The 25,767-nt window shown below is 38.4% G+C and overlaps 1 protein-coding gene across 1 annotated transcript in view; it reads left to right on the plus strand.

The window, feature by feature from the left end:
* The window catches only part of ifnlr1 (interferon lambda receptor 1), a 34,225-nt gene that overhangs the window by 3,972 nt on the left and 4,486 nt on the right, over positions 1-25,767 (plus strand). The window contains exons 2-6 of the mRNA XM_079894658.1: positions 18,843-19,316; positions 21,018-21,138; positions 24,257-24,429; positions 24,643-24,809; positions 25,367-25,508. Of these exons, the coding sequence (XP_079750784.1) occupies positions 19,274-19,316; positions 21,018-21,138; positions 24,257-24,429; positions 24,643-24,809; positions 25,367-25,508 (646 nt within the window). The 5' untranslated portion in view covers positions 18,843-19,273. The remainder of the gene's footprint in view (positions 1-18,842; positions 19,317-21,017; positions 21,139-24,256; positions 24,430-24,642; positions 24,810-25,366; positions 25,509-25,767) is intronic.

Below are 25,767 nucleotides of genomic sequence, written 5' to 3' on the forward strand. Positions count from 1 at the left end.
GATGTTCTGGGTGGTGGAGAAGAGTGAACAGGTGATGTTCTGGGTGGTGGAGAAGAGTGAACAGTGATGTGCTGGGTGGTTGAGAAGAGTGAACAGGTGATGTGCTGGGTGGTGGAGAAGAGTGAACAGTGATGTGCTGGGTGGTGGAGAAGAGTGAACAGTGATGTTCTGGGTGGTGTAGAAGAGTGTACAGGTGATGTTCTGGGTGGTGGAGAAGAGTGAACAGGTGATGTTCTGGGTGGTGGAGAAGAGTGAACAGGTGATGTTCTGGGTGGTGGAGAAGAGTGAACAGTGATGTGCTGGGTGGTGGAGAAGAGTGAACAGGTGATGTTCTGGGTGGTGGAGAAGAGTGAACAGTGATGTGCTGGGTGGTGGAGAAGAGTGAACAGTGATGTTCTGGGTGGTGTAGAAGAGTGTACAGGTGATGTTCTGGGTGGTGGAGAATAGTGAACAGTGATGTGCTGGGTGGTGGAGAAGAGTGAACAGTGATGTGCTGGGTGGTGGAGAAGAGTGAACAGTGATGTGCTGGGTGGTGGAGAAGAGCGGGGTGGTGGAGAATAGTGAACTGGTGATATGCTGGGTGGTGGAGAAGAGTGAACAGGTGATGTTCTGGGTGGTGGAGAAGAGTGAACAGGTGATGTGCTGGGTGGTGGAGAAGAGTGAACAGGTGATGTGCTGGGTGGTGGAGAAGAGTGAACAGGTGATGTTCTGGGTGGTGGAGAAGAGTGAACAGTGATGTGCTGGGTGGTTGAGAAGAGTGAACAGTGATGTTCTGGGTGGTGGAGAAGAGTGAACAGGTGATGTTCTGGGTGGTGGAGAAGAGTGAACAGGTGATGTTCTGGGTGGTGGAGAAGAGTGAACAGGTGATGTGCTGGGTGGTGGAGAAGAGTGAACAGGTGATGTTCTGGGTGGTGGAGAAGAGTGAACAGTGATGTTCTGGGTGGTGTAGAAGAGTGTACAGGTGATGTTCTGGGTGGTGGAGAATAGTGAACAGGTGATGTGCTGGGTGGTGGAGAAGAGTGAACAGGTGATGTGCTGGGTGGTGGAGAATAGTGAACAGGTGATGTGCTGGGTGGTGGAGAAGAGTGAACAGTGATGTTCTGGGTGGTGTAGAAGAGTGTACAGGTGATGTTCTGGGTGGTGGAGAATAGTGAACAGTGATGTGCTGGGTGGTGGAGAAGAGTGAACAGTGATGTGCTGGGTGGTGGAGAAGAGTGAACAGTGATGTTCTGGGTGGTGGAGAAGAGCGGGGTGGTGGAGAAGAGTGAACAGGTGATGTTCTGGGTGGTGGAGAAGAGTGGGGTGGTGGAGAAGAGTGAACAGGTGATGTTCTGGGTGGTGGAGAAGAGTGGGGTGGTGGAGAAGAGTGAACAGGTGATGTTCTGGGTGGTGGAGAAGAGTGTACAGGTGATTTTCTCGGTGGTGGAGAAGAGTGAACAGGTGATGTTCTGGGTGGTGGAGAAGAGTGAACAGGTGATTTTCTCGGTGGTGGAGAAGAGTGAACAGGGGATGTGCTGGGTGGTTGAGAAGAGTGAACAGGTGATTTTCTCGGTGGTGGAGAAGAGTGAACAGGTGATGTTCTGGGTGGTGGAGAAGAGTGAACAGGTGATGTTCTGGGTGGTGGAGAAGAGTGAACAGGTGATGTTCTGGGTGGTGGAGAAGAGTGAACAGGTGATTTTCTCGGTGGTGGAGAAGAGTGAACAGGGGATGTGCTGGGTGGTTGAGAAGAGTGAACAGGTGATTTTCTCGGTGGTGGAGAAGAGTGAACAGGTGATGTTCTGGGTGGTGGAGAAGAGTGAACAGGTGATGTTCTGGGTGGTGGAGAAGAGTGAACAGGTGATGTTCTGGGTGGTGGAGAAGAGTGAACAGGTGATGTGCTGGGTGGTGGAGAAGAGTGTACAGGTGATTTTCTCGGTGGTGGAGAAGAGTGAACAGGTGATGTTCTGGGTGGTGGAGAAGAGTGAACAGGTGATGTTCTGGGTGGTGGAGAAGAGTGAACAGGTGATTTTCTCGGTGGTGGAGAAGAGTGAACAGGGGATGTGCTGGGTGGTTGAGAAGAGTGAACAGGTGATTTTCTCGGTGGTGGAGAAGAGTGAACAGGTGATGTTCTGGGTGGTGGAGAAGAGTGAACAGGTGATGTTCTGGGTGGTGGAGAAGAGTGAACAGGTGATGTTCTGGGTGGTGGAGAAGAGTGAACAGGTGATGTGCTGGGTGGTGGAGAAGAGTGTACAGGTGATTTTCTCGGTGGTGGAGAAGAGTGAACAGGTGATGTTCTGGGTGGTGGAGAAGAGTGAACAGGTGATTTTCTCGGTGGTAGGGTTCGGTGATGTTTCTCGCCTTCCTGATAATTCTGGTGTCGTAGTGTGAGGCTATGGTAGGCAGACTGCAATGATCTTGGAGGTGAAAATTAATAAAAACTATATACATCGCTTTTTCACTTTGCATAATCTGTCAAATGCAGTTATTGTAAATTGTAATTATAATGCAAATTAACATTTTTGCTATAGGTTAACCTGTAGATATTTGACAACGGCTTTGAACGTAGCACAGAATTTAGGCTGTATGTGTTATAATAAGCGATGTGAAAGATTGCACCTGGTTCACAATAGCAGCGTTTTCTGGACGGCCTCCCGTTGAGTTGGTCGTATGTGAATGACGTGTTTACTCTTGGGAAGAGAAGTAGAGCGCAGCAGTGAGTCCACGATTTCAACAGCTTTGGTTCCAGAAAGATTTCTCCCTTTCATTTTTCTTCATATGCACATCAGAAAAGGCTTAAATACAGAGTTCAAAGCCATGAACCGAACCAACCAGCTCCGAGATGAATCACAGCTTTGATTTAAAGTAAAAAAAATGTAATAAAAACTCATAAAAACTCATAAAAAGACACTAGACAGTGGGATAAATTCAATGAACTACTCCCATGATGCATTGCAAATGATGCAACTGAATCAAACAATTGACTATATAAATGGCATATTTAAGGCTTATTGCCAAACTCAATTACCTCATCTGCAATGCTGGGAGTGGATCATCAATGCTTTGGTGCAATTCACATTTCCAGTTTTGAAACAACTACAACCAGAGTAGCAGCAGGTTTGCACTACTCTTGCTAACTATCTAGTGCTTGATATATATGTAGATAGCAGCTTTTTTAGCTGTAATCAGACAACAACAACAAAACATTTATCAAGGTAGTTCATATGCACATTTTGGAGCGATTGTGCGGCTGTAACTGTATAAGATGTTGGTTTTATAAAGATGGATGCATTGCTTTCATTGGATATATCTGTGATGTGTTTTTTTAGTGCATTGTTAGCTGTAGGCTAAACATGAAACAAGCATTGTTTGCTCACTGAAGCGTACCGCTGTAAAGTGTATGTTGGTTTCCTAAGTGGTTGGAGTGTTAAATTATCTCGTGATTTTTGAGGGGATATTGTCTCTCACCACACAAAGCACTCAGTGTACATATATTAGAGAAGTTAACTCTTCTCCTTTGTGTCATTAGAGAAGTGAACACATCAACAACACCGTAACCACAGCATGCACAAGCTTTAAAACCTACTCAGTGGAACCAGGATCACAGGATCTGATTAGAGATTTGTAGAAGTCATGAAGAAAGCACTGTTATTTATTTTATATGATTTATATGCTGTAATATTAAGTTTTGCATCTAATGTTTATTCCATAATTATTTTAATGAACTATTTTTAAATAGTTTTAGTTTCAGTTCACAATAATAACCTTGCAGTAAGTAAAAACAAAAATGCAAAATTTATTTAAGCTTTATTTCAATTAACAAATATGCCTTAATTTTTGGGTAACGCTTTACATTAAGGTTCATAGTTAAAATTAGTATTAACTAACATGTACTAACATGAGCAATATATTTGTTACTGTATTTGTCAATATTTGTTAACTTTAAAAATAGTCATTCATTTTGTTGATGACACTAATTCCAGTAGTAAGTCAAATCTAGATTGCAAACTCTATTTCAGTTTTATTTCAATTAACAAATATGTCTTAATAGGTTTAGTTAACGGTAATAAGTAAAAACTAGAATGCAATATTTATTTCAGCTTTATTTCAGTTAACAAAAATGTTTTAATAGTTTAAGTTTTAGTTAACTATAGGCTAATAATCCTGATGTTAAGTAAAAAAATAAAATATAACATGTATTTCATTTAAAGGGGTCATCATGACATGGATTTTTTTATATATATGTTCCTTGAGGTTCACTTATAATGTTAATAAAGTTTTTTTTTACAAAAAAAGAAGAGTTAAAAAAAAACAATTATTTTCTTCATTCTGACCCTCTGAAATAAAGCGCGGCTCCTATAGAGAGCCTAAGTCCCTCCCCTTCCGGTCGACCACCATGGGACCTTATTTCGGAAAAATATTGTATGGTAGTCAATGGCGAGAGACAACAAATATTTTGATCTCGTTTGAATATTGCCCTGAATTACACATATGATGTTTGTCAATTTAAAAGATACATTTTAAAGTCAAGAAAGTCGCAGTTTGATGTAAAACTGTTGAGGTATAAGACTGTGAAAGTACGTAATTACAAAGACTACAAACCCAGAAGGCGCACATGTGACGTCATACCTTTTCTCTCAATGAATGAAGCCAACTTTACTGAAGCTAACGTCTGTCATTTTTTCTATAGTCTTACGTTATAATCGTACCGTTACGCCGTCATGCCTGAGTGTTTTGTACCAGACTGCACACAGACTGTTGGTGACGTACATAGTGCGAGACGAGAGATGTAGTTCATTGAGCGATTTTCACATAAAACTAAATGTTACTCTTCTGTTTTATGACAAACTGCGACTTTCTTGACTTTCATAATTATCTTTTAAATTGACAAACATCATATGTGTAATTCAGGGCACAGTTCAGACGGAATAAAAAGATAAGTTGTCTCTCGCCATTGACTACCATACATATTTTTTCTGAAATAAGGTCCCACGAGCCAGAAGCGGAGGGGAGGGACTAAGGCTCTCTATAAGACATGTCAGTAAACGGCCACTGTTATGATTGGCTAACGTCATTGCATAGGAAACTGTATCAACTTCCACTCGATATTGCTTGTGGGTAAGTGTTTTAAAAACATTATCCATATAAAAGCATAATTTACAGACAAAGCATTATGAAGTCATTTACTTATTATTTGTGATGCATTTGCTGTCAGATCCAATACAGTTGTAGCTTCATCTGTAACAAAGGTTTCTTAGCGAACTCTTCATTAAACTGCCTTGTTTACAAAACCATCTGCAGTCAAATGCTCCGAACAAACATATAATCCTCCAACGCAATTCAGGATGCCTTAAAAAATAAACCAACCTGCTCCTGATGCTGTTATCCTTCTGAAGTCTGTGCAGAGACGCAAACAATCTCTTCAAACAGGACCTTCCTTTACACTTCTATTTACTTCTATTTACCATTTGTCCTGTTGTTTGCAGATTCAAGCGTGTGGAGTACAGTGAATCTGTATACTGTATCCAGTGTAGACAGCGTCAGTGATTATAATGGCTTTTATTTGCTTTTGACTCGACGCTCACATCCGGTGTATAGGCAAATGCCAGCTGTTAAGTGGGCGGGGCCTATGGTGCGATGATGTAAAACTATTGGTCGATGTCTTGCTTTGCATATGCAAATGTATTTGTCACAACAATATCATAACGTGCTGTTTTTGGAGCTTGATTAAATAAATGCTTTGTTTATGAGGAGCATGTTTTAAGCTCTGAAACTTCCAGCATGGTTTAATGGTGCAAATACCTCTTATATGTCAAAAGATCAAAGCAAATGTGATTTCTCTTGTCATGACCCCTTTAACAAATATGTCTTAAAAGTTGTAGTTGTCTCCTTGAGAAATGTACGTGACTGCACAGTCCGTTAGTAATAATAAAGATAAACAAGAGATAGCCTCGTGTGTGTGAAGGTCCACCTCTCTCACTATCTTCAATCTGGTCTGCACTGATAAAGTACACAGAATCATTTGTAGTCTCTGTGCAAGCCTGGCTTTGGGGCAGAGCGTCTCCACTTGCAAGGCCTTGGTTGACAGCGCGCCAGCTAAATCCTCTGGGACGCCTTCAAGGTGTGTTTTGCTTATTGAATTAAGCAGCTATGATGATCCAGAATTACACTGCGGTATTGATCTCCCATGTCCCCTGATGGAAAACATGCTATAACAGCTCTCGGGTGACTTCACCTTGAGTTGTTTTAAACCGTTCAACTGAGGTTTTCTCTCCATGGAGATGCAATAGCTGGACTTCCCTGATGTTCGCTGACAAATGAAGTCCTGCAGCCATTTGTTTGAGTTGATGTTGTCACAGACTGTCTGAACTCTCTGAAGACCGAAGATGTTGACACTAATAATGATTCATACCTGGTCTGCAACATCTACTGCACATGCATTCGTTTAATACATTGCAATGTTAGGTGAGTCAGAATGCCATTCTGTAGAACTGTGTAGTGACTGAAACTTATGACTGATAAAGGTTAGGGAAAGCTTAAAGGCACACTATGCAGTTTCTGTTTTTCTCAAACAGCGCCCCCTAGAGTCACTGTGGAGTACTTGTATTTAAAGTTACTGTCGTAAATACTACTCAAGCAGAGCCAATTTAGCACTCTTCCGACCTCGCTTTCTTCGTTTTCTTCGTCGACTATGCCATGATTCACATCTGAAAATGCGTGCTAGTGTCTTCCATAGAGGCTGCTTCATATGTTGTTGATGTATGTGACGTCGTGCCGTAAAGCAAGTCGTGATTCTCGCGAGATTTGTGGATGCCACCTGCATTGCTGGTTGCATTGCATTCAAAATTTCTCTTTTTGTTCTCCACAGAAAAAATAAGCTACGGGTTGAATGACTTGAGGGTGAGTACTTTACAATTTTAGTGTTTTAATGCTCTCATTTATGAGTGTCTAGACATGGGTTTCACAGTGTATGTCCTCTTCAGCAGAAAAACACAAAATGCCTATAAGTGTTTAATCTGGGGTTGTTGTTTTTTTCAACACACGTGCAATACAGTTGGAAAGAGGAAAGCTTTGAAAGAGGAAAGTCCATTTTATAAACTTTTGTAAACCCAGCCAGTATAATCACAATGAAAGCATCCAAACTGCAATATTTAATGCATATATATATATATATATATATATATATATATATATATATATACAACAAAGTGTACAATGCATAAGCAATATGATTTACGCACTAAATCCTGCATAAACTATGGTACAACCTGCATATTTTTTAACACTCAAAACAGACGTCAGAACCTGAACCTCAGATCGATTGGTTGCCATTCCCGTTTTTTCTATTTGCATAAAATCGAGAACTGGCCAACCTTTTGATGCTCTCAATGCTCTCTCTGGTCTGCTGTCAATCACACAGTGAAGCCCGACTTTCATAGGAAGGAATTGAAAACGCTCGCTGGTCCGCTCGTTGCATACCAGTGGTTTTATTTTTCATAAAATTCTAAATCCAACTTCCAACTTGTTTGCTGGTGTGAATTGGCCTTTATAGGAATAATAATAAAAAAAAAACCTTTAAAATAACAACAATATTGAAAGCATTGTTTTATTGCCAGCAAAATGATTGCAAATATGTCATGCATATCTGATGAATGGCCCAGCTCCATACAGCATATGCCATAGCATCACAATGCTGACAATACTGAGAATGCAGTCATTTCTTCAGAAAGTACAAAATCAGTGAGAGACTTCTAAGGGAGCCGTGTTTGATTGTGCTGCTGTGCAGCTTCTGGGCTCTGACTTTGGTGTTCAGTCAGATTTTGACATTGTTTAAAAGCTTTGCCATAGAGGATCTAAAGTGACTTGAAAGTTACGAGTGCTTTTACCTTGTTTTCTCTTTGTGTTCTGAAGTTTTACTCGCTCCAGCATAAAGGAGCAGAATTCCCAGAGGCCGTTCATCCTCTCTGTGCGGTTCTGAGTGGATCGGTGAGGTACGTACAGTATCTGAAGCAGCATTTCACAGCATATTTTGATCATTTCACATACCCTAAAGGGTAGCGATTTCACAGTCTTGCATTTAATGCATGCTTTTCTCTGTCTAGCGGGCGGTATTTCAATATCAAAGTCTTTTAGTGCCCAGATAGGCCTAATTGGCTTTTTTGCATTTTACAGGAGCTATTGTTATTCATCATGCTTTCCGTGTCGCCGTAATCAATAGTTAAGGAAAATGTCACTGCAAATGGAATTTAAGAAAAATGTTTCTGGAGGTCAGTGGTTTGATCCGTCAGGCAGAGACTAAATCGATCTAAGTGTAATAGAGCTGCCTGGATTGTCCCATGAGAAAAGAAAAATCACAAATGACATCTCAGTAATATCTCAATTGTTTCTCTTAGACAGCAGCGAGATTGAATGCCGAACAAAATGACAGCCCGTCTCATTCCGTCTGTCATCCAGATGTTTCTCCTTAAAAAGACCCCAGTAATCGTGCTCATCTCCTGTAGAGTTTCAGAAAAGATCAACAATGTCTCCAACTGTGTTCAGAATGTCTCTGCTGGAGCTCAAAAAAACTTGTAAATGTTTTTGAAATCTCTATCATTTTGCAGGCTGGTCCAGCTAATATGCATCCATGTTTCACTTTCATTGTATGGAATAACAGAAACTCAGAAACATCTTGTTGTGTGCAGAAAATAGTCTCAGAAAAGTCAACATGAAGGTGAGTGTGATGACTTTTTTTTTTTTTTATGAAATAAAATTCCCTCTGGTTACCAGGGTTATAATAAGTATAGTTTACTAAATCTAAAACTAAAAGTGTAAAAAAAATAAAAAAAATAATTACTGAAATAAAATACATTTTTAAACTTTTATTTCAGCGAGATGCCAAGGAAACATTTCTCATTTTCATTTAGTATAACTTAGGTAACACTTTATTTATTTTTTTCAGATGTCTACTTTGTGTGTCGGGTCCCCGCTATGATACCAGTAACTTTCTCAAATGTTTACAGAACAAGCGGGAACCCAGTGTTCTTGTATCTTTCTCTATTTCTGTTATATTACATGCTAGAAAGTCAAACTAAGATTGCTGTGGGGGAAAAAATTAATACTGTCAAGTTAGCACGTTTAAACATCTGATCACTTAAAAATAAATCACTTCTATAATAACCACAAACAATCTGGATTTTATGCTTCTAAATAAACATGGCTAGAAGACAGCTGCAGTGCAACAGCCCTCAATGAAACATCCCCTCCTAACTTTACTTTTATGAGTGTCTGCAGAGCGGGTAGGAGAGGTGGGGGTGTAGCTGCGCTATTTGAAGATGTCTATCAATGTAAGCAAGCATCATTTGGGAATTACCCATTTGGGAATGTTTTTTGCTAGTTTCAGTCCGACACAGTTATCATTTTCACGTCCTGCGCCACGTTGTTTAAATAGCGAAAGCATTTGCGCCCATGGGCGTGCTGGTCTGAAAACAAGGTGTGTTCTGGTGCATTGTTGGCGCGTTGCTATTTTGAGGCAACAGAAATAGACTGAGCCATTGACTAACTGAAACATGGTCTAAAGTCAATGGCGCAGTATTTTTTTTGGTTATTTAATGAGAGCGTTAGTAATGTGCGCCTATAGGCGGGACATACACTCTGCTTATTAAACACACAGGGACGCACAGCAGCACACAAACATGCCAAATATTTAAATAAAAGGATTACAATGTAAAAGATTATTATTGTGTACATAAATATATGGTGGAATCCGGCTTGTCCTGTAGATGGTCTGCTTGCACACTTTAACCTCGTGCACGAGCAGATCCGTTTGCGCTCTGGAAACGCGTTAGGCCTTTCCACTATCAAATTCCGTCATGTGAATAGCGAATCCGCCATGGCGCGAGCGCAACTGGCATTTAAAGGGAATGGGAGATGAGACTCTGATTGGTTTAACGCACATAAATCCCAAAACACACCCATTACTCATTAAGATAATAGGGACAACCATTTAAGACCATGTGTCTGGTGCGCCGGCCATTTTTCCCGTCGTTAAACTAGCAAAAGTGGATTCGGACACGTCCTAAGGGAACTTACGCCCTGCGCTTTAGACCATGCGCTTTTATCGTTAAAATAGGGCCCTGACTGTTTTGCTATTGCTGGGGATTTTAACATTCACACAGATAATGCAGAAACCAATATGGCAAAATAAATCATAACTGTTTTAAATACTTTTGATCTGACTCAACATGTACACAGACCCACACACAATCGTGGACACACTCTAGATTTACTTATCAGTAAGGATCTAAACATTTCATCGATTATATTATTAAGGATGGAGCACTGTTTGATCATTTCTGTATTTTCTTTCTTTGACATATTGATCTCTCCTAATATTGAAGCTAGATCTGTGTCTGTCAAGAAGAGATGCTTAAATGAGAACACTAGTGTGCTATTTATGAAGGCTATATCTTTAACACCAAGCATATCTGTGGACTTGATTCTCTCCTTGAGTCCTTTAACTCAAAAGTACAGAGTGTAATAGATGATATTGCTCCTGTGAGTAAGAAGAAGAGTGGCAAAGAAAAAGCACCTTGGAGAAACTCAACAACAGTGCAAAATATGAAAAGACAATGCAGAAAAGCTGAGCGCATGTGGTGGAAGACAAAACTTGTAGTCCATTATAACATCTATAAAGACAGCATCCATGCTTTCAATGTGGAAAGCTAGACAGATTTTCTTATCGATTATTATAAACAGAAACAGAAACAACACACTCTTTTTGCTACTGAAGAGAGTCTCACAAACCCCCCAAGCCAGAATCCCAGTGAAATGCTCTCAGACAGCAAGTGCAGTGAGTTTGCTTCCTTCTTCTCTGAGAAAATCAATAATATCAGAAAGGCGATCAGCACATCCTCATGTGGCACTGAGGTCAGACAGATCAGACCACATCCACAGAAAGTTACTAAGTCTGATTTTGAAGAAATTAGTGGAACATTTTTGGAAGAAACAGTACAGCAACTTAAAACATCAATCTGCAGTCCTGTGTTTCCTTGTCTTGTGTGCACTTTAGTTATTTCCTGTTCTGTGCCATGTTTTGTAGTCCTTTGTAGTCTTTCTTGTTTATTAGTCTCCCCAGGTGTTTCTTATTAACCACGCCCCCTTGTTACTTAGTTAAGCTTGTTTGTCTCTGTGTATTTATAGCCCTTGTGTTTCACTTGTTACCTTGTCAGTTGTTGTAGGCTACATGTATGGGTGCTTTTAGTTCGGTCGTGGTTTTGTTTCTTTGTCCTTCGTGTTCTTTATTATTTGTACTACGTGTTTCTCCATTAAAAACCCTGCATATAGATCCTCGCTTCCGCCTGCTTTCTCCGGCACACTACAGACACAATCCCCACCTCCTTTTTCAAAAGTGTGTTAAACTGCTTAGAAGCAGATCTCCTACAAGTGGTAAACTCCTCACTTCTCTATGAGACTTTTCCAAAGTCCCTTAAAACTGCAGTTGTCAAGCCCCTCCTGAAAAAGAGCAATCTGGATACCAACATATTGAGCAATTACAGACCAAACTCAAATCTTCCTTTCATAGGCAAGATCATTGAAAAAGTTGTCTTCAGTCAGCTGAATAAATTCTTACGGCCCACATGTGATAATCTCACAGTATAACAAGCAGCTGTGCAAAATATGATACACCGCCAGTTTATCTCTTTTAATTATTTTTATAACTGTATCCACTGTACGTGTGACTGACTGTATTCTTCCTTTCGACTCTAAACTGAACTCAAATGGCACTGAGAATTGGTTAAGAGCAAAATAAGATACACCGGTGTTTTGCCAGATGAGAAGTTTATTCTATGTATCATCTTTTTACTACTTTAATTCATTTTACTCTAATTAGTTTTATAACTTTATAATTTATCTCTTTTAATTCCTTTTATAACTGTTTTAATTTCCCTTGCTTTTATTTTGTGCTTATTTTCTATGCAAAGCACTTTGAATTGCCATAGTGTGGTATTTTAATTCCTTTCTATGTAAATCTTTATGAATAACTGTTTTAATTTTCCTTGCTTTTATTTTGTGATTATTCTTATTCCTTTCTATGTAAAGCACTTTGAATTGCCATAGTGAATGAAATGTGCTTTATAAATAAACTTGCCTTGCCTTGCCTTGCCTTGCCTTGCCTTGCCTTGCCTTAAGACATTTTACTAACTATAACTTTGCGGCTACATGTCAACTAACTGTCATTAGAGTATTAGTAGATTGTCTGTTTAATATCTGCTAACACTTTATTTTGAGTCTCCCAACAGATATTCTACTGAATATTAGTAACTTTACAACTACGTCAACTAATTCTACTAACCTGAACCTACAGCCTACTAGAGTTAGTTGGCATGTAGTTGCAGTAGAATGTCTACACTCTGGGTTCTTTATTGGCATCGATGGTTCCATGAAGAACCTTGGAACCTTTCCATTCCACAAAAGGTTCTTAATAGTGGAAGAGGGTTCTTAAGAATTTTTAGAACGTTCTTCACACTAAGAAAAGATGGTTCTTTTAAGAACTGTTGACTGAAAGGTTCTTTGGGGAACCAACAATGGTTCTTCGATGACATTGATGCTGAAAACACCCATTGGGAACCTTTATTTTTAAGAGTGTAGCAAAATAAAGTGTAACCCTAACTTAATGTAAAATAACTGAAACTAAAAATGAATGATACATATATAAATTGTATAAATGAACTAAAAAAGGCTAATTAAAAATATGAATAAAACCTATAACAGTATCTCACTGATACTAAAATCAGTGGGTATGACTAGAGCAGTGTGAGGTTAGACGTGTCCTCCAATTATCACTGAGCTCTTGTGAGTTGTGAGTGTGTGAGAGCTCATCTCTTCTCCAGCGCTGCAGGTGAGCTCAGTTTCCAAGGGATACGACAGTGCTATCGATCCAGCTGTCAGCGCTGTGTAATTACTTTCTTTTCTTCCACGGAGACAAAGAACACCTTGCATTTTATAGCGGTGTGATTTTGATAATGCTGCGTCTTCTCTCTCATTAAACTCATCTCACATTCTCAGTGGTTCACACACAGGCGAACTCCGAATGATGTTTTTGCATCCCTGAAGGACATTGTGGGAAGGGGGATGCTATCCGTAGGGATGTCTGAAGGGAAGTGAACAGTGTAATCGCTTGACAAAGGGTCTTTACACAAGGTTGTTAGTGAGGTAGAAGAACCTTGGATGTTATTTATGATCATGACATCATAGGTGGCTATTCTTTGTGATTTATTTTGAAACCTGAGGTAATTTATGTAGCTTACCTGGAATTTCAATTTCTCACTGCACAGTTGCCTCAAATACTATCAGAGTGAATCCCACAGAAACATGTGCAGATCATATTTCACCCCAAAATCAACCGGAAACTTGAACTTTCTGTTCATCCATAAAAATGGTCTGGTTTGCACAAAAATATGAATCAGCACAACTGTTTTCAACATTGATGATAATAATAAATGTTTCTTGATCAGCAAATCGTGATATTAGAATGCTTTCTGAAGATTTTCACGCTGAAAATTCAGCTTTGATCACAGGAATAAATTACATTTTAAAATATATTCACATAGTTATTTTAACAGATATTTTAAATTATAATAAAATTTCACAATATTGCTGTTGTTACTTTTGTTTTTATTTATTTTTGCTTTTTTTAGAATTTTCTTTCTTTTTTTGCATTGTAACATTATTTTTATTAAAAGTTTGGATATTTTTTCTCATTCTCAGTTGTAATTCACATTACATTCAATTGCTGTAATAATGTGAAGTAGTTTTTTTGCTTTTAAACTTTTTGCTTTTAAATTTAACTAAGAAATGAATTATTGTATATTACAGTAATTAGTGTTTTTATTTTTGTTGATGCTGTTTTTAAATGTATTACAGAAATATTGAGGTGTCTTTATCCGAGTTTTTGTCCTATCCAGTTGCGATGGCGATATGCGACAAGCGACAGAGGATTCAATCTTAGAAACAGTTTCTATTTCTGACGTCACAGCTGGAACAACAACTTACAAAGTATGACAGTGATCTTCTCAGGTACTATGTGCTATTTTTATGTTAAAAGGGTTACACTTATTTTAAGGTGATGTAGTTACATTGTACTTAAGTACTACTGTAAGTATGTAATATTAATTAACTACTTTGGCTTAGGGTTTAGTTACTTGTAATTATATATAATTTACTGTTATTACTATAGTAAGTACATGTAGTAACATGTAACTACGTCACCTTAAAATAAAGTGTTACCATTAAAAGAATTGAATTTGAGTTTGAATATAATTTTGTGTGACCTTTATAACCATACTGAAAGCAACAATGGATAATTTTCCTTTAAAGGAAACAAGAATGTTTAAGCTGTAGATTGAGTTCTGCAGGAAATACATACTTTTGGTTCCATCGTCCCAAAGTAAAAAAAAATATAGATTTTGGTAAAACAATTTGTCCCACAAAAATACATCATCACTGCAGCACTCAGTGTGAACAAACAAGTATATTTAATGACAAAGACTGTTTCAGATTCACTCAGTATACATTTTAATAATGTTAAAATGGTGTAATATTTATGATGTACTTATCAATTTCACTGCGAGTGCAGTGAGCTTGAAGAGAGACTCCGCCCACATGCTCTTCTGATTGGCTGTGATCTTTGATTGATTTTGGCTCGTCTTGTTGCCGGAATCTTGTCGCATATCAGCATTTTGAGCACTATCATACAGCCAGCGCAAAGCAGTGCCAGGCGCGACGCAAGTATTTTTTGCTAGTTTCAGCCCGACGCAGTTATCATTTTCACGTCCTGCGCCACGTTGTTTAAATACAAATTCATTTGCGCCCATTTGTGCGCCCATGGGCTGGTCTGAAAACGAGTTGTGTTCTGGCGCATTGTTGGGGTGTCGCTGTTTTGAGGCAACTGAAATAAATAAACTGCAATGTTTGTTTTGTTATTTAAAGAGCGCGCTAGTAATGTGCGCCTATATGCGGGTCCACAACGCGCGTACACTCTGCTAATTAAACACACAGGGATGCACAGCAGCACACAAACATGCCAAATATTAAAAAATAAAAGGATTGCAAAGTAAAAGATTATTATTGTGTGCATGAAGATCCGTTTGCGCTCTGGAGATGGCTTCGGTCTTTCCACTATCAAATTCCGTCATGTAAATAGCGAATCCGCCATGGCGCGAGTGCAACTGGCATTTAAAGGGAATGGGAGATGAGACTCTGATTGGTTTATTGCACGTAAAGCCCAAAACACACCCGTTACTCATTAAGAGAATAGAAACAACTCTTTTAACCCCATGTGCCAGGCGCGCCAGCCATTTTTCCCATCGTTAAACTAGCAAAAGTGTATTCGGACACACCCTTGTTAAAATCGTTAAAATAGGGCCCTTTCTTTTTTTCTATTTTGTAAGTAGCAGGAGAAGTGTGTCATTTCTGCACTAGTGGCACAAAACAGAATTGCAGAAATAATGCACCATTCTTCCATTGTTCAGACAAGCAGACAAAACCCCAGCAAAAATGCCTTAACATGTTAAGTTCTGTCCAGTCGGGCCACTCAAACTAACAGATTGTAATTCTGGTGCAGAATTACACACTTGACCTTTAGACGTGATGCTTTGCAAAACATAATTTCCATATGACACAGCGCCTCAATCATGATGAGACGTAACCCTGAAGAAGACCTGCCTCATTTATTCTTGACATGAACGTCTCCGCCGAGATCAAGGTACACAATAATGTGTCGTGTTGGAGAGGTGTGAGGTGTGTTTGGCTGTGACTGTAGTGCGTTGGAGGAGAGTCAGCGATGGCTTTCCTGAGGCTGAGGAGCTCAGATCTGTCGTCTCCACCGATGACTGACTTCAAAGCTGAGATCTGAGTCAGGACACACTCGCTTTGAATCGTCTCAGTGACGGGAGTGGGAAGATTCAGCCAGAAGATGAAACTCAAACGCAACTTCAGAACAGTCTGAAGTCAAAACAGAAATGAGCCAATCAGTGGATGTTTGGTACTGTATATATCGCCCTACATACGTACTGTATGCATGCGGATAAAGTTGAACATATATTATATATATTGCTGTGCAATAATACATCACATATAGCCTACAGTAAGTGTCCAATGGACTTGAATTAAATGTGCAGTTACAAACATGCAATAGTTTTACATTTGTCTCCTTTTATTGTTATTCATGATGTAATACAAGCACACCTGTATGTCCTCATAACTTGCCATAAGGACGCTATAGTGGACACTGCAAGGATGATCAGCTGTACTTTCTGTCTCTCTGTGTCTTACATTACGGACAGCGCAGTCCTGAAATGTCCACTAGGCTCTTCCCTGTGAAGGCCTCCCTCCCTCCCCTCCCTTTACCTCTCTACAGATAAAGCGTTGTTGTGATGATTCCGGTTCGCGTGGCTACATGGAAGCGATAAAAATTCTGTATTATTAATTTTAAGGCCAGACAAGTAGTATGTTGAGGGTTGATTTGTAGGGAAGGACTACACGCCTGCGCACATATATTCAAACGCACATACCTATAGACTGAACTCGTAATACGCATGTGCAGGCCATCAGCGTTCTCACTGGTTCGCGTTTTTGAAGTTTGCGCAGAAAGAACTTAAGAGTTTTCTGTTAAAACGGTATCGTGTTAGCGGCCCTAAGTTAATAACTAAAGATCGTTGCGATGGAAGTGAATCAATCAAAACTAACTTTAGCTGGACAATAACTTTATTCTAGAGATGCTATAAAGCCAAAACAATCTCTGTTACTTTAATCTCCTATTATCACTGTAAAGCCGCTTTGGAACAATCTATATTGTTAAAAGCACTATATAAATGAAGATGACTTGACTTGACTTGGCATTGCAGTTTATTGCTCAGTTCACATCTGCAGTCCTCATGTCTCTATGGCATGTTCTTACAGATGATCAGGGACCCTGGGCATCTGCTGTTTTTGTCAGAGACAGTAGAAAGGTCTCTTTAAGTTATTGGAACTGTGACTTTAATCGTCTACCGCCTGTAAACTGTTAGTTTCTAAAGGACTGTTCCACAGGTGCGTGTGCAATAATTGCTTATGGTTCACTAAACAATTATGAAAACCATTCAAATGAATTGTACAAAATTATCTTTAAGATACAGTATCCTGAAAAGTGGAACTGTGTTTGTTCCTGCAGTGCATCATATTACCTGTTCTGTATGTTTCACCTGTAGCCGTCTCATCACTGAGAGTGTCGGATTATTATACACTCACTGTCTGGATTTTAGCCGTTATCCTCACTATCTGTTTGAGATTAAAGGTGCTTGTGATTTTATGGAATAGCTTCCTGAAAATGTCCTTCTGCCTGACAGATCTCTGTGAAATAGGAGTTGTGAGGAATCACATCGGTCTCTGTGACAGAACTCAACTCAAACAGCAAATAAGAGTAGGATGGACGTTGTTGTTTTGCCAGACATGCTGGATGACACGTCTTTCAAAGAGCAGAGATGGTGTAAAGCCTGAAACATACTACACAAATAAGAGAGAGCAACGTTTCTGGCTCTTCAAGCTCAGTTTCCTTTGCATTAGGAAATTTGTTAGTCCACACTCGTTGTATTATTTATATATACTGTGTATACATATATACATATATATATATATATACAGTACCAGTCAAAAGTTTGGAAACATTACTATTTTTAATGTTTTTGAAAGAAGTCTCTTATGCTCATCAAGCCTGCAGTTAAAAAAAACAACAACAACAAAAAAAACAGTAATATTATGAAATATTATTACAATTTAAAATAATGGTTCTCTTTTTTAATATATTTTAAAATGTAATTTATTTTTGTGATGCAAAGCTGAATTTTCATCAGCAAGTACTCCAGTCTTTGGTGTCTTATGATCCTTCAGAAATCATTCTAATATGATGATTTGATACTCAGTTATTATCAATGATGGAAACAGTTGTGCTGTTTAATATATTTTTTTGGAATACTTTTTTCAGGATTCATTGATGAGTAAAACGTTAACAGCATTTATTCATAAAAACAGCATTTATTCAAAATAAAAACATTTCTAACAATATAAATCGTTACCATCACCTTTTATCAATTTAACGCATCCTTGTTGAATTAAAGTACTAATTTCTTTAAAAAAAAATAGTTATTGTTCCCAAACTTTTGAACGGTAGTGTATATTGTTACAAAAGATTTCTATTCTAAATAAGTACAGTTCTTTTTAACTTTTTATTCATCAAATAATCCTGAAAAAAGTATCTCAGGTTATAAAAAAAATATTAAGCAGCACAACTGTTTCCAACATTGATCATAAATCAGCATATTAGAATGATTTCTGAAGGATCATAAGACACCAAAGACTGGAGTACTTGCTGATGAAAATTCAGCTTTGCATCACGAAAATAAATTACATTTTAAAGTATATTAAAAAAGAGAACCATTATTTTAAATTGTAATAATATTTCATAATATTACTGTTTTGTTTTTTTGTTTTTTTGTTTGTTTTTAACTGCAGGCTTGATGAGCATAAGAGACTTCTTTCAAAAACATTAAAAATAGTAATGTTTCCAAACTTTTGACTGGTACTGTACATATATACATATATATACACACATATATATATATATATATACACACATATATATATATAGCCGACTGATTGGCATGCAAAATACATCTAATCCTAGACTTAAGTACTTAAAAGCACAAAAGTCAAGATGATCAGAGCCTTATTACAGCATGTGCACCTTTCTGTGGTTAAGGTTACACTTTTGTTTACTTTTGTTTGTCAGTCACACATTCTGTAACGCATGATGTCATGCTGTAAAATGATTGTGTTTTGTGTCATTACAGGTAATATAAAGCAGCACGTGCCAACTGAACCTCCCACACCTTTCTGAGAAGTGCTTCATTTCCAGTTTCAGTTTTTCAGCTGTTAAAACCTGAAATTCTAGATGTGGCTATAGACGCCCCTTAATGGGTGGAGGCCAACAGCAGAAAACAGGAACGTGCTGATAAGACGCTCCAAAGTTCACAGGCACACCTGAGGATGGGTAGATCTTTCTTCAGACCGGTTAGAGATGGAACGGAGCGTGTAAAGCAAGAGACTCTGTCATTGGCAGTGAACAAATAATGTCCCACCATGAGACTCGATGTGATTTTTCTTGTTTGTGGAAATGACAATTATTGGAAGCGTCTGAAGGAAATAATGAGAGGACTGTGTCTCTGACCACTGGATCTTTATTTGATGTTTCTCAATTGGAGATATTCTCACACGTCTGGATATGTGGCCTCTGAGAGCTGCCATTTTTTTGCTCTGTTGTGCTGGTGAGTAAAAAAAAAAAAAAAAAAAAAGAGAATCTAAAAATAACTTTTTTTCTTTTCTTTTTTTCTTTCTTTGTTATTTAAAATGAGAAAATGTGTGGGCTGAATATTTCTATATATATCAAAAAATAAATATTTATAAATATTTTTTACTGGCCACAAAACTGTATTTTCCATTATATTTATATAAAAAAATATATATATATACATAATTTTTTTATGTTTTAGTTTTTTTTTTTTTTTTTTTGTTATTTTATTTAATTATTTAATAATTGTTTAGCTGTTTTTCCTTGCACATTTGTGACCAATTAGTGCAAGTTTTGATTATTTTATATTTTGGTGGCTTAATTTGAGGAATATTCTGCATCTGAGATTCATATCTAAATTCTTCACTTTACACCACATAGGTAATGGTATATATTAATTGTACAGGTCTGTGATTTATTAATATTTTTACAGAATTTTCTATGGAAGCTTGTTTCTGCCATGCACAGAATAAAAAATAAATAAAAAAGGTAATTGTTATAAAGTGAGAATTGTGAGATATAAACTCTCAATTGCGAGAGAGAAAAAATCCGAATTGTGAGATAAAAAGTCACAATTATCTTTAAAATTGTTTTATTTTGTGGCGGATACAAGTTTCCATATTTTTCCCTTTTTTTTAATCAAACAGCGAAATGCAGATATTTGCTGTAATTTAAAGTTTTACCATTCAAATTACAGGTAATTAGCCATAATTTAAGATTACATTAATATTATGTTTGTAAATGCATTTTATAGTATTTTTACAGATTCAGATTTTTCCTGTCTGTGCAAAAGGAGATTAATGTAAAAATACATGAATCAGTATATTCGAAGAGTTTTTCTTATAATTAAAGGTCATTAAGCATTCAAGATTTTTGTTGTTGTTGTTGGTTTTTCTTCTTTCTTTCTTTTTTGGTTTATTAGTATTTGTGCAGGCACAAATGTAATTTAAAATCTATATAATTGAGCTTTCATTAGTATTATATTTCAGTTTCTAATCAAATTACAGACCACTTGGCAAGTTGTATCTACCCATTAAAACCTATTTTTATTCAAATTTCTGTGAGTGTTGCACCATCTCTAGAAGTTACATGGGCTTTGTCTTTACATGGACAACACTTTCTGCAAAAGCCACAAGCCCTGCTGGTATGTTCGGAGCTGTTCAGTTTTTCCTCGAGGGAAACCAAAACGTGAAGAGATTATTCATCAAGGCTTATGATCGATGGAGAACTGAGCACAACTCTATATCATCATCTTGCTGTCAGATACTCATCAAACTCTGTCCTTCAATTGCTGAAAGTAGAAAAGGAAAGTTGAGGTTTAAAGGTTATATAGCATTATGCTGCGATTTATTGATTCAAACTGGAGCAGGTTTGTGGATGTAGCTCAAAAGGATGTTGTTTCCTCTCCTGTTAGTGTGTGGAATGATTATTATGGGAGTGTGTGTGTGTATGTGGGTGCTGGTGTTTGTTATGATGTGTGTTGTAACCATAGCAGCTGTAGGGTATAAATGGAAAACCTTCCCGAGGGAGAAAGTGTCCACTTTACTTTTAGACAAAAGACATTAAGTCTAGAACATCATCACCTGATTTATTCTATCATCACAGGTGTTCAGAGTTGGGAGTTAAGACCTGTAAAACCATCTCACTTTCATTGTTCTCGTCTCCTGTTTGTGTGTAGGTTGTTGGTGCTGTAATCTGACGAAGGCTTATGTCAAGTCCAAGAACTTCTTCAGTGTTCTCCATTGGGAAGCTGTTGACATTCCAGGTCAAACGGTTCTCTACAGTGTTCAGTACAACCAGTGAGTGACAGAGCCATGCAGGGGAAACCTGGCTGGACCTTTCCTTTGTTTTTTCTTGCAAATGTGTCCAGTACAGATCTTTTTACAGTACAGATTTTACAACAGCATTTATTAGGGAAGTGCCCGAAACCAAATACTATGTTGGGAAAGGAAATTACGCATTCTACAGAGAAAATATATTTCAATGCTTTTGCGTTCTCTCACAATTATAGAGTTGGGTAATTATATTGTATATAACTTGCGAGCATCAGGGAGCTACTATCAATATGCGAGGTATTGAAATCACTTTTCACTTTCATTTATTCTGTGTATATGGAGCGGCGGTACTGGCCACACATTATACAAGATAAGATATTGTCAATGACGCTCTATATCTATGCGCATCAAATCCTCCAACATCATCCTGTCAGTCATCTCTCCTATGTGATAAGTGAAATATGATGTACTGTAATGTAACCGACTACCGGCAAGCCTATAACCGTGTCCCTTCAGGGGCTCCGTAGAATGCATTTTTCATTTTATGTGCCATTCTGAATTCAGATTTAGGCTTTGGGCACATCATTTATACCTTCATAGGCATGTTTGTATCGGTATGTATAAATGTATTATTGTATTAATGATTATATTATATATGCAGTATAAGATCTTGACCAAAATTGCTGAACCTCTTGATGGAAATAAATGTTGTGATGTTATTTCCACCAAGAGGTGCATCAATCTTTGCTCAAGATCCTGTATTGACAATGCAAGAGTCCAGCACTGTGTAAAGTCTCCTCCAGCACATCCCAAAGACTCTCAATGAATTTAAGCTCTGGATTCATGAGTGAAAATGATTATTCATGCTCCTCCCAACCATTCTTTCACAATCTGAGCCTGATGAATCTTGACATTGTCATCCTGGAATATGGCCATGATGTGTCTTCCTACATGGTTGTTTAAGAAATGAAAAGCTACACACTTCATTAATTAGGGTTAGAAGAACTGTTGCCAAACATATAACATGCTAGAAACATAATAATCGCTGCAATAATGATCCAATCATAGACTCTTAAGTATTTGCTTATTTAAATCCAAACAGCGGATTTTTGGCTGGCAGGGTGTATATAACTGAAATAAAGGTGTAGTTGGCCATGGGTTTAATTCCTTCCTATCAGTCCTTCTGTTTTCTGTGAATAACAGCACAAAGTGTCGAGATCGTGACTTTGCTTTGGTGAAGGACACGCTGTGGTCACCCGGCTGTGAATCTCTTCTCCAGTTTGTGAACTGCAATTAGAAACGGAGCTACGTCTGCGAAACATTGCGGGCCCTCTCTGTCCTTGGCACCCAATCTTTTTGCACCAGTCACAGTTACGCTTGGCAGAGACACTGATGGTGAAAAATAAATCTGATGGGAACGGAGCGAGCAGCAGTGCATGCTGGGAGGGTCAGTGAGGCTGACGGGGATGAGAGACGAAAGCTTCAGAAGCTCCAGATAATCTCACGACTGTAATGCAAGAGCTGCTCGCCGGCACACATCAGTCCAACCTCTTAACCTCTCGTTCCTCCTCTCATCCGGCCATCGCTTCATACAGGAGCTTTCTATACTCTTTCAACAAAAAGAGATTTTACACATTGGAAATGCGTAATTAAAATAATTGCATTGAGGATGAGCTTTGAAATTAGCGTCTATTGACTAAGTAAGTTATTATATGAAGGGTTGTTCCAAAGATATTAAACATGCAATATCAGATACTCATTGTTACACATTATATGACACATGCACACAGTATACAGGGTGTGTAATGTGTAGAATAGTTAGTCTGGTTGGTCTAGTCAATTAAAATGTATACCGGGACTGTAAACAAACAAGAGCTGTGTTAAATGGGTGCTGATTCACGATAAAACTTTATTTCGATAGTCCACTTTAGACATTCTACTGACTATAAATAACTTTGCAAATACATGTCAACTAACTGTCATTAGAGTATTAGTAGACTGTATGCTTAATATTTGCTTACACTTTATTTTGATGCTCCTCAACAGATATTGTACTGACTATAAGTAACTTGACAACTAAAAGGCAACTTATTCTACTAACCGAACCCTAACAACTAACCATAACCTGACAGTCTACTACAGTCTACTAATACTCTCATGAGAGTGATGTAGTTGCAAAGTTACTTATAGTTAGTAGAATGGCTAGAATTAAAGTGGAACCCTTTCTTGTGTTGTCTGTTACATGCAGCACATCTTTATTTAAAGGGGTGGTTGATTATGATTTGACTTTTCTAACTTTAGTTAGTGTGTAATGTTGCTGTTTGAGCATAAACAACATCTGCAAAGTTACAACGCTCAAAGTTCAAAGCAAAGGGAGATATTTGCTTTTAAAGAAATTGTTTTTTAAGGACTACAACAAACGGCTGGTAGAGACTACACGACATTCCTCCCGGGTTAGTGACATCACCAACCCTAGAATTTACATAAACCCCACCCCCGGGAACACGCAGTCCGGGTTGAGAAGAGGAAGAGTTGTTGTAGTCGAGCACATTTGTGAGTCAGCTCAAACTGTAGCATCCTTCTTTTCACATGCAATAGAAAGTCACTCTGTTTGCATCTCACAACAGTTCCTATATGAGCAATTTTTAGATTATCATGACAGAACATATACTAATTGAAGATAGTTAACTCCACATCAGCTACAAAAATTCATCAACTAACCGTCCTGTTGCATTCTACATGTTGTCACTTCTTCTTGAGTCCTCTCCATCTTTGTCTGACTCCGTTTAAACATAAATGCAGAACAGTTTCTGTCATTTTAGTGTGTGTCTGCGTGAGGTAATCGGAGCTGCTAACACATGAGCTCTTGGAGCTCCGCCCTCTGTGCCGGGAGCAGCAGCTCATTTGCATTTAAAGGGCCAGAAACAAAACGGTGCGTTTTTGCTCACCCTTAAAATGTGACAACTTTAACATGCTATATAAAAATATCTGTGGGGTATTTTGAGCTAAAACTTCACACACACACTCTGGGGACATCAGAGACTTATTTTACATTATGTGAAAAGGGCATTATACCAGCCCTTTAATGTTCTTTACATTTACAGTGTTGTTGTTCTTTTGACTGATGTCTGTTCTGTTGCAGTTATGGGAATCCATATCGCCCAGTGACGTGGTGCCAGAACATCTCCGCTCCTGTTTGTGACCTGACTGATGTGATGAGTGATGTGTTGTCCTCTGTGTCCATTAAATATCACGTCAGAATCACTGTCGGTGGGCTGTGCATGGGTGACGTGATTTTTTCTCCATTCCGGCAAAGTAAGATTTTCTAATCTAGACTTTCATTTGAATTATATTTGTGATCATCTGTTTAGAATAGTTCTCTGAAGGATTTAATGCAGGACTCTGATTGACCCGACAGTAAACTGTTTATCTGTTTATCAAAATCATAATAAAATGGAAAATAGCTTGATTTGCATGATGGTTCCTCAAAATCTATACAACATCTCTGTTCTGTTTCACTCATTTTAGCCACATTAGCAGCTCCACAGCTGTCAGTCTCGTCAAACAAAACTCATCTGAATGTGACGGTTTCCCCGCCGATGATCCCTTGGAATCGCTCCATTGAGAATGTCACGTCCTGGGTAGGCGTCAAGTACACAGTTCATCTGACACATCCCAAGTCAGTGGATGGAAAGGTTATTATTCTTCATTCTCCTTCAGTCATATGCATCCAGTTCATATTATTACTGCTCTCTTACAGCTAAATGTATTTATGCATATTTATATATAATGTATGAGTGTGTGTGTGTGTGTGTGTGCGTGCGCGTGCGTGCGCGTGCATGCGTGTGTGTGTGTGTGTGTGTGTGTGTACTTGTACAACTATCTTTGTGAGGACCAGTTTGAGTTTTAGACCATTGGAGTGAGGACAAAGAGAGTAAAGTGAGGACATTTTGGCCGCTCCTCAGTTTCTGAGAGCCTTTAAAGGCCTGTTTGAGGGTCAAGACTTGGTTTTAGGGATAAGGTTATAATGAGGTTAAGGGTCGGTTTAGGGTCAGGGGTCGGGTTAGGCACTTAGTTGTGATGGGTAAGGTTAGGGTAAGCAGCTAGAGACTGCATTGTGTCAATGAATGTCCTCATAAAGATAGATGTACAAGAGTGCGTGTGTGCATGCGTGCGTGTGTGTGTGTGTGTGTCTACATTTTTTGTCCCTTGCCGTTTCACTACACGTCTTCAATGTGTCTTGTTTTTGAAGGTATATGAGGACACGTCTCGCTCAGTGTTTATATGGCTTGTGGAAACAGACGTGCAGTACTGTGGTGATGTGGTTTATACACTCACACACCCCTTCCGGTCCAATCACAGTGAAAGCGCCTCCTTTTGTGTGGATGTCTCGGGTAATTGAACAGTTGTGCTTTGAGTGTGGAAAACTACCTTCAGTTTTCAGTGTTTTGTTATTTCCTTTCAATACTTTAAAGGGGTCCAATAATGCTATTTAACATGTTCAGCTTTCTTTAGTGTGTAATGTTGCTGTTTGAGCATGAAAAAGGTCTGCAAAGTTGCGAAGCATAACGTTATTCTCTATATCAGTGTCACTGTTTCTGAACACCCTGAAACGTCCTCTTCCGGGAACGAACACATCACAATATTCCTCAT

This window comes from Squalius cephalus (genome assembly GCF_949319135.1).
Source record: "Squalius cephalus genome assembly, chromosome: 15".
In the NCBI taxonomy this organism is placed as follows: domain Eukaryota; kingdom Metazoa; phylum Chordata; class Actinopteri; order Cypriniformes; family Leuciscidae; genus Squalius; species Squalius cephalus.